We start from the raw sequence: 10,191 nt of genomic DNA, 5'->3' as shown, positions 1-10,191 counted from the left end.
ATGGCCCTTGGCCGTAGGGGTATTATTCGAGCTACGATCGAATGTAACCGTGTGATTCGAACGAGGTTGAATTCTTATTTTTGCGATGGCCCTTGGCCGTAAGGGTGTTATTTCGAGCGACGGTCGAAATGTTAACCCGTTGTGATTCGAACGAGGTCGAATTCTTCTTTTGTTGATGGCCCTTGGACGTAGGGTGTTATTTCGAGCTAGTATCGAAATGTTAACCCGTTGTGATACTATTAGATTTTGGAGAATTTTACAAGCCGCCGTACTATTTATGCATGCGTCGGGGTGAATCCCGGCGTTCTCAGTTTTGTTTTTACCGGAGAATATTGGGAGCTTCAGTTCTACTTAGCTTATGCGTTTCATGGGTGAGTCCCGGTTTGCTTAATTTTTCTTGCATTGGAGAATACGATACGTTTCCTGGGTGAGTCCCAGTTTGTTTAATTTTGCTCGCGTTGTAGAATACGATGGGTTTCCTGGGTGAGTCCCAATTTGTTTATTTTTGCTCGCGCTGTAGAATACCTTGATCGGGAGTTCAAAATGTTGCTCTGTTTCATTCATTGGAGAGTACTATACATGTCCATTTCATACATATATTGGAGAAGTTTTCTTGTATTTAGTCCCTTCATCGTTCGGCCTGGAGAGACAATCGGCAGGCGGGGCGATGGATTATACTTTGAACTTCGAGACGTCCCCTTCGTTGACCTGCCAAAAACCTACCCGGGAAAACCCAATTGGGACAAAGCCCGGGTGATGAAAAGTGAGTACGATCTTGGGTGGCGTCCTTTTTCAGAAGTTGAAGCATTTGAGGTGAGCGACGTTCCAATTGTTTGGTAGTGATTTTCCTTCCATTGTCTCTAGTCGGAATGATCCCTTAATCGCTTGGCCAGGCAAGTGCCTGCGTTCCTGTCTAAATCAACAACAGAGGATAAACCAAAATGAAATTTCCCTTACCTCGATCTGACGGGTCAGCGTCAAGAGCAGCATTATAGTGTTACTCCCCTGCTTGGTTTTAGATTTGACGGCCGTGTTCGGCTCCATCTGTAATAGCATCTGAGCTTCATATGGGTTAAGCCCACCTTGCTTGTTAAAGTATTGAGATCGAGTCCCGGTCCGATCTCGTCAAGAGACATGGGCTAACATGTGTACCCATCCCATTAGGACCACGTGGTAAGCTCCCGTTCTTTCATTAAGGATAGGAATACGGGCTAGTACAGGTAAGTAAGATGCGTCGAATGGGGGTATGGCCATGCCAACTATGATCCTGCTTAGAACGTATGTGTGTCGTGCTAACCCTATCGCTATTGGCGAGATATGGGTTTCGCAGAGATACTTGTCGTAACTTCTGCTCTTATGTGGCAGCCTGGCCTGGGTTAGTATTTGTCATCTCGAAGGTTTATTTACCGCTCATTCAAGTGAGTGGCGGCGTTTCGCCGGTTCTAGATCTGAAGGAAACTAAGAAATTCCCCACTGACGGCGCCGATTGTTTGAACAAAAAAAGTATGAAAACCCTCGTGTCGAACTAATTGTTAAAATTGAAGAAGGTAATCTTAGATAAACATAATTAATCCCAGATCTAGATATGCAGGGTAGAGAATAAAGGAAGAAGAAGAATAATCGCGGATAAGGTTTCTTCATACCATAATTATACATTAATCATATGTGATAAGCTTACATTTGTGATAGATTTATCTCATGAACATGGAGGAAACAGAAAAGAAGTGAAAGAACCGTTCTTCCTTAAGGGATTATCTTCCTTCTGGCTTCTCTCGTGCCCCCCCCCCCTCCCCTTTTTTTAGGTTTAGCTACCCCTATTTATATTAACAACTTTCATATTTGTCCACTGGTCTTTGACCAACATACTTTCTCGTTACCACGGCCTCTTTCATTTGCTTGACCGCAACAACGGTTCCGCTACGTAAGCTTTCTTACGGTCTAGCCCCGACGATGGTCGAGGTGCCCTTTGCCATCTTGCCTTGTGGGCATGACTACGACTTGGTCGAACCCATATCATTCCTCTTAGGGATTAGCCCATGATTAGATTTTGACCTATACACTAAGGTCATTGCCTTAGTGGCCTTAGACTCTAGCAGGCTTGCTTATAGATTATATTCTTGATATGCTGCAAAATAAAAAGAATTCCAACCGAAGTTATCTACTTGTTTTGTTAAACTTAATGCCTTTATTAGTATCAATTCAATCAAGTTTGCCTAGTCCTAGCAAGTAAGGATATATCAGACAAATGTGAAAAATAATAATAGAATATTTAAAGGAGCAAAAGTTATTTGCTTACTTCTCTACATGAAGACTTATATTTAGTTTTATTGTACAAAATCATATCTGGCCCAACACCAAAAAATAAAAAAAGAAGAAGGTCATGAAATAAGAAGGAGTAAGAACGATAACATCATCAACTCCAATGAATTTTAGTTAATTAAAGTTAATATCTCAATCTAAAGGGAGGAAAATGAAATATGCCTCTAGCATTACACATTGTAGCTGCATGTAGAGCAGTTGTGCCATAAGGTTAAGCATAATAGAAAAATAGAGTTGTACAAGATGCTTGTCACTGAACCTTCATCTAAATTATCCACAACTAGATACAGTGGACTCTTCTCATCCTTGTTAGGCGGATGTGTGTTTGGATATTGGGTTTGGGTCGCCCATATAGATTGACCCGACCCGTTTTAAAGGAGATATGATTAAAGGAAGTTATCTAGGGAAGGTTTAACTCCTAAAAAATAAAACTACCGCACGGTGAAAAGTAAGTGGGAGCATGGGATCAGCGTGGGATCAGTTTATCGATAGTTTTTTCTCTGACAACTTCCCTTCTCTATATAATCAAGGATCTCCTTCTTCAGAGATTCAATACTCTGTGCAATTCTCAATTCTCCCTACAAAGATAGAACACACTAAAAGAAAGAAAGTATCTAGTTTGTGAAAAGTATTTCGTTTCCAAGAGAGCGAAGTTGAACTTGAACAATTGATCAAAACAGGTTCTGCAAGACTTCCGCTACTGTTAACAAGTACATAAATCAATATCTCTGTCACTCGATTTTAGTTAACAATGTGAATAGTCAGGATCTTCTTTAACCATATTTCTACCAAATCGACATCCCAATGCATTGCAACTTCGTGCAAGGCCGGATTTCCATAATTGTTGATAATTCTCAGAAACTCCCTAGTTTTACAAATGCTAGATTCTATCATAATTTGATTTTTGGAATTAATCTGCTTTAAGGAGGAATTGATGAGTCTGATTCTCATAAAATACACATACATACATACATACATACATATACGTGTGTGTTTGCGCGCACAAAAAGTTAGTCTCACCTTTTATTTTTGTTTAGTACTTGTTATTTATTGTACTAGTCTTAGGGTACGCGCTTTGCGCGTGTATCTACGCGTGTCAATGGACATATAAATTTTAAAAATTAAGTAAATATTATTAAATAATGTGTTTTCCATTATTGAACATATATTAAAGAAAAATATATAAGTTCCTAAAATAACGAATGTTAATCTCACTAAGTTTTGATATGCCCTAGTTATGATTTATGAGGCTTGAAATATCTTTTGAAAATTATTATTATATTTTTTACCAAATACTATAAGAAAATAACATAAAAATACTTTTACCACAATTATTGAAAGATAACAAAACAAATTGAAGAGTTTGAATCTTTTGGTATTTTAGAAATTCGTGAGTGACGATGCAGAACTCCTCATAGAAAAAATTTAAAAANGGGTCTAAAAAAATAACTTTATCAATTAAAATTTGAATATTATAATAAAATAACAATAAACATTTGTTTTCTACCTTATTTTTTGTGACCTTTATTTTATATGACCATTCGATTAAAATTTTCATATGATAATCTACATATGAAGTCTTTTTTGTTTTGTTNATTTTCTTTATTTCTTTCACGGCCGATGCTTTTCTAGTGAAAATAAATTTATGTACCTTAAAAGATTTATAAACTTGACAAATAATTTTACTTACATAATGATTTTGAAAAATGTTGAATTGAATTTTTTTTGCTTATTTATTAATTCAAAGAATTAATGTTGAGATTTCATGCTTTTAAGATAATATATAAGATAAAAATTATTTTTTAACTTTTTCCCTACTCGAACAGTATATTATTCTCTTTATCAATTTGTATAATATTTATATAATGTCTTTCACCTTTTTTACCCTTTAAAAATATACTTTATATTGGAGAAAATAGTAATTTGCTTATCTTCCTAATATTTAGGACTTCTGAATTAACTAAAATTTTATCTATTATATCTTTCTTTATTTGAAATCTATAGAAAATAACTTTAAAATTAATTAAAATTTTACTATAACTATACTTTTTCTATTTAGGAAAAAAAGGAATAGAATAGGTGGATTATTTCCACAAACTTACGCTATCAATTTTCCTTTCCACTAAGAGTATTTTAATTTGTTTGGCCAAGCTTGAAAATATTCACTTTAATTATACTATTCGTTTACCATTATTGCCGTTGAATCCTTTCTTTACAATATTTTCCAATGTGGTGAGTTATTCATTATTTATTTTCTACAGAATTTAAATAAGGAAAGACATAATAAATAAAATTTTAGTTGATTTATAAGTCCTAAATATTAGGAAGATTATCAAATTACTATTTTATCCAATATAAAATATATTTTTAAAGGGTAAAAAAGGCGAACGACATTTCGCTAAGGGCCTTCGTGCTTTTAATATAGTATAGATAATATTCTTACCAAGCATAAAGCCTTTAGCTTCAAAACAAATATCTACTTGTAATATTTATTTATTTTGGTAAGCATTAGTTTAATTTAATAAGATATTCGTCATATGTTTATAATACATTATTTTAGATCTTGTTGAAAAAAAATTTAAATACTAACATGAAGATTTGAATTGTTTAATTCAAACTTCTAAAATATTTTATTATTAAAATCTTGAGAAACTGAAAACTTGGAAGGGAGATTTTTTTTTTGGTTAAAATAAATTTTTTATTTCACCAAGTAATGACTTTACATGAATCTACTCAGATATTTACAAACATTTCTATACTTGCCTAGACTGGGTACCAGTTCAACCTATCTAATATACTTTTCCATTTACAATTATTTTGACCTTTAATATGTAACTGTATAACTATATCTCTTGTTCTCTGTCTGACTTCTTGCTTCTTCAATTGAAACCTTCTAGCATTTCTTTCACCCCATATATGATAGACTGTAGCTGCAAAGAGGAATCCCAATATGTGCGTCCATGGTCCGGTGCTAACTCTGCTTGCCACCCATTGCACTTCTTCCTGCCAGTTCCCTATTCTTCTCTGTATGCCTAGCCAGCCCAATACAGAACTCCACATATGTTGTGAGTAAGAACACTCAAATAACATATGCTCAAATGTTTCATCTCTTCCAGTTGAGCACAGTACACACCCTTTGTCAACTTGGATTCCCCATCTCTCTAGCCTGTCCACAGTAGCCAATCTGTTCTGTATTGCTAGCCATAGAATAAATTGATGCCTGGGAATAATGTTTTGGATCAGTACTGCTTGCTTCCATTCTATTTTCTGAAACTGTAGTGTAAAGAATTTGTATGCTTTCTTGATGATGAACTTTCCTTGTGATTCAAAGCTTCTTAGGATTGTTGCAGGATTCCCATAATTCTCTAACCAGTTTCTTGCCTCCAATATTTTCCTAACTAGCCAGCAGGCTTGTTTAGGAATAGGATAATCTGATATAGTCTTCTGCTTTATGTAAAAATAGTGTATCCATTTCACCCATAGACTGTCTTTCTTCTGGTTGACAGCCCATAACAGTTTGCAAATTGCTGACTTATTCCATCTGTAGAAGTCTAGTATGTTCAGGCTTCCAGTTGCTCTAGGCATGCATAGTTTCTCCCAAGCAACTAGAGCTTTTCTAGACACCTCATTTGTACCTGTCCATAGAAATGTTCTACATATACTAATCACCATATTAATAATCTTCTTAGGCAGCAAGAAGATCTGAGCCCAGCAAGTCTGCATCTCGAACAGGATACTTTTTATTAGTTGCAACCTTCCACTGTATGATAATAGTTTGGTTGACCAGCATCTAACTCTTGTAATCATCTTCTCTACTAGGGGTAGACACTGATGGACTGTAAACTTCCTTGAAGATAGAGGGACACCTAGGTATCTGAATGGAATTTCTCCAGTAGAAAATCGCATCTCTTGTATAATCTGGTATTTGAATTCATTAGACACCCCTGCTATATACAATGAACTCTTCTCCATATTGGCTTTAAGTCCAGACACTTCAGAAAAATGATTAAAAGCCTGCAGCATCAATTGGATTGAAATTTTGTTTGCCCCGCAACATAATAGCATATCATCTGCAAAATATATATGAATTAGATTGAGCTTTGAACATCAGGGGTGATAGTTAAAGTCAGGATTAGCATTCAACTACTTCAAGGTTCTGTTCAAGTACTCCATTGCCAATACAAACAGGTAGGGTGACATTGGGTCCCCCTGCCTGAGTCCTTTTGTTCCTTGGAATCTGGTAGTCAGTTCTCCATTGATCAACAAGGCATAACTGACAGTTGAAACACAAGTCATTATCCAATTTACCATCTTCACAGGAAAACCAAATTCAAGCAACACCATCTGTAAAAAATTCCACTCCACTGAATCATAGGCTTTCCTAATGTCAATCTTTACCATACATCTAGGTGACAGCCCTTTTCTAGAGTATCCTTTCACCAATTCATGAGCTACTATGACATTGTCTAGTATACTCCTCCCTTCAATAAAAGCTGACTGAGATGGACCTACTATCATATCCACAATTGTCTTCAACCTTTTAGTTAATATTTTAGCAATAGTTTTGTATATAGTTGAACAACAAGCTATTGATCTAAAATCTTTAACCAAAGTGGGAGCTGGAACTTTAGGAACCAGGGTTATAGTAGTACAGTTAATTTCTTTCAGAAGCTGGCCATTCTCAAAGAATTGCATAACTGCTGTTATTATGTCTTCCCCCAATAATATTCCAGTTTGCTTTAAAGAACTCAGGTGGGAAGCCATCAATTCCTGGAGCTTTATCATTGGGAAGGTTTTGAACAATTTGACTTACCTCCTCTCTAGTAATAGGCTTAATCAAATCTTTCTGTTGGTCAATAGTTAGGCATGGACCATTCCTTGCAACAGTTGTATCAATACAAGGCAACTCCTCAGCAGCAGTACCCAATAGCTTCTTGAAGAACTGAAGAAATTCTTGCTTAATTAGTTTTGGATCGGTGATTAGTACTCCTTGTTCATTCTGTATAGAAGAGATCCTGTTCCTTTCCTGTCTAGCTTTCATATGAGCATGAAAGAATCTGGTATTAGAGTCCCCTGAGGAAATCCATGTAGCTCTGGATTTCTGTCGAAGGACTCTTTCATGAATAGTGCCCCATTTTTCCATCTCTGTTAGTATCTCTTTCTCTTCATTGATCAGGCTACTGTTAAACAAGTCTTCTGCTAACTTGTCTTGAATTTCCCCCAATGTGTGCTTCAAATTCATTATCCTGCCTTCTAATGACGAGTATTCTTTATTCAACTATTTAGTCTCTGCTTCCACCAACTTTAACTTCTGCCACACTCCATACATACAATGCCCCTCAATGGTCTGTTGCCACATATTCTGAACAATTGCCTTGAAAGCATCCTATTGTAATAGGACATTAAGCAGTCTAAATGGTTTCTTAAGGTATTGTTTAGCTATCACAGTGTTAATTACAATGGGAGAGTGATCTGAACACTCATAATTCAGATAATTGGCTTCAATACTACCATAAGTTTGTAACCAATCAGCATTACCAAACACCCAATCAATATGACTATATATCATTTCATTCTCATCTCTTTTGTTGCACCAGGAAAACAGCCACCCTTTTCTAGTCACCTGTCCCACTTCTGTGATACAATTCTGGAAATCCACAGTCTCAGCAGGATGAACTGGTACTCCATTAACTCTATCATCACTAAACAGTATGGTATTAAAGTCTCCAAATAGGATCGAAGGTCCATTTATAGAACCTTTAATGTTCCTTAGTTTATCCCACAATGGTTTTCTCCCTGCATTGGTATTGTAACCATACACATATGTCAATTCACAATTGAATTAAGATTGTCTATCCTCAATAAAACAGTGAATCAACTGTGCAGTACTATATCTAATATTCACAACAACTGAAGCTCTCCTCCATCCAACCCATATTCTTCCATTAGGGGCATGAGTATAGTCTGTATAGAACTCCCAATCATTTCCAAACTTTCTGATAACTTTTACAGCTTTATGTTGTTTAACTCTAGTCTCAAGGCAACCAATCAGATCTATCTTTTTTCCAAGAAAAAATCCTTGAACTCTTTTTGCTTGTAGGCTTTACTAAGCCCTCTAATATTCCAGGAACAAAAGATCATGGAGGTTGTTTCTTAGCAAGTATTTGGCTTACTCTCTTTTCAACTGCTTCTTCATAACATCTCAAGGATGAGTATTGGTTTATCCCCAGAGTTTCCTCTAAATCACTATCCAAATCTTCCTCTTGGTGACTCTGTACCTCATGCTGATTTCCCTGCCTTTGTCCTTGAAACACTACTACCTGCTTCCCACTTCTTTGAACTTGCACTTTGGTATGAGCACTATGATCTTCCTCAACTGCAATAGGATCTTGTGGCTTGATATTTGGTTTGTCCTGCTTAACCTTCCATTCTTTCTTCTCCTGTGATGGCTTCTGCTTCCCTTTTTTCTGACCTTTCTGCTGGACATTTTGTTCCTGCTGATCCTCTTTTCCACAACTTTTAGTGAAATGCGCAAAATGCGCACAGTTTTGACAGAACCTAGGCTTCCACTCATAGTCTATGTCTTGCTCCCATATGGTTCCATCAGATTTTTCAATAGTTATCAACTCTGGAAGTTGCTGAGTTATGCACATCTCAATGAGGACTCTAGCATATGATATCCTATCTCCTATTGCTGTCAATTTATCAGTACATATTGGCCGACCTAGATAGCTAGCCAACCTGCCCAGATTCTCCTCAGTCCAGCATTGAAGAGGTAGCTTAGGGAAGGATACCCGTAGTGGAACAAGTCACGGAGGCTCCTTGTTCATTTTGAAATCCGGTATCCATTCCTTTAAGATCATCAGCCTACTATTGAAAGTATATGGTCCATTCTGAAGCAATAAGTTCTTATTATCTTCCGATTCAAATTTGAATATGAAGTATTGATGATAGGCTATAATTACGTATTTTAGTCACTTATTACACTCCAATTTACTGCACTTTAGTTGAGTTTGAGCTTTAATCGCTAGTGTCTTGCACCAATTATGTGTTTTATGCCTTGTAGGAGTGATTCCGAGCTATATAGATGTTATGGAATGAATTCAAGATATTTGGAGCTTTGAAGTCTGAGTAAAAGCCCAAGAAATTAAGCCGAGATCGTATTCGTGGATCAACACATGATAGAGCAACAAAACGAAGAATCGAGTAGGCATATCGCGTACTGTCTAGTAAAATGCACATAACATTTTTCTCAGAACTCCGTTTGGTCTCTACAATATATGGTTGGAAAGCTAACTCAAAGGGCTACAACTTTCATGTTTTACGTTTTTCCAAATACCAAACGGAATAGGGTGAAATAAGCGGTCGAAACTGCAACCGCGGACCTGAGACGGGCTGAGGCAGTATACTTGCCATATACCGCGGTCGTACCGCGGTTGACCGTGGCCGCGGCTGTCCAGACGTGAAAAATTGTCCTTTTTCGCGTAGGAGAAGGTATTATAGTTTGGGCCCGGCCCTACTTGGTATATATACATGGAAAAAATGTATTTTAAAGGGGAGACCAATGTTTGACACACTTTTGACATAATTTAGACCTAAAGAGGCTAAGGAGACCGGGGATTCGACCTAAGGAGTCAAGAACACACTGGGAGCAAGGCGGAGAATTCTTCAACGAGTTTTTCCTTCCTCTTCCTATTTTTTTCTTTGTTGGTTATGATTTTTAGAATTGTAGTTTTACATACTATTATGAATAGCTAATTTGTTATCTAGGGTTTTGATGGAACCTTTTGTAGGATAAATTTTTGTTATGTTTTTATATAATTGAGCCTTTGGATTTCTCTACTTGTTCAACTACGTGTTTATTGTTGTTGA

At 36.5% G+C, this 10,191-nt stretch overlaps 1 protein-coding gene across 1 annotated transcript; it reads right to left on the bottom strand.

Moving 5' to 3' along the window:
• Positions 1-7,597: 7,597 nt before the first annotated feature.
• LOC109207281 lies at positions 7,598-9,735 on the bottom strand. Its single transcript, XM_019370168.1, has 5 exons — positions 9,659-9,735; positions 8,493-9,060; positions 8,188-8,377; positions 7,778-8,115; positions 7,598-7,705 (listed from the first exon to the last, which is right to left on the bottom strand). Exons 1-5 carry the CDS (start codon positions 9,733-9,735, stop codon positions 7,598-7,600), a joined length of 1,281 nt encoding a protein of 426 aa, XP_019225713.1.
• Between the last annotated feature and the right edge of the window lie 456 nt (positions 9,736-10,191).

The sequence above is a fragment of the Nicotiana attenuata genome, unplaced genomic scaffold (genome assembly GCF_001879085.1).
Source record: "Nicotiana attenuata strain UT unplaced genomic scaffold, NIATTr2, whole genome shotgun sequence".
NCBI lineage: Eukaryota > Viridiplantae > Streptophyta > Magnoliopsida > Solanales > Solanaceae > Nicotiana > Nicotiana attenuata.
The sequence above is the reverse complement of the archived record's forward strand: the minus strand, read 5'-3'. Positions and strand labels throughout refer to the sequence as shown.

Bases quoted from the DNA above. Each gene is read 5' to 3' on its own strand.
- LOC109207281 (XM_019370168.1), bottom strand. From the start codon at position 9,735: ATGGCAAGTATACTGCCTCAGCCCGTCTCAGGTCCGCGGTTGCAGTTT. The intron at 9,061-9,658 runs GTATTTGGAAAA...GAATCTGGGCAG, and splicing joins ATTTCACCCTATTCCGTTTG to GTTGGCTAGCTATCTAGGTC. The intron at 8,378-8,492 runs GTAAGCCAAATA...CTTGGAAAAAAG, and splicing joins AAGAAGCAGTTGAAAAGAGA to ATAGATCTGATTGGTTGCCT.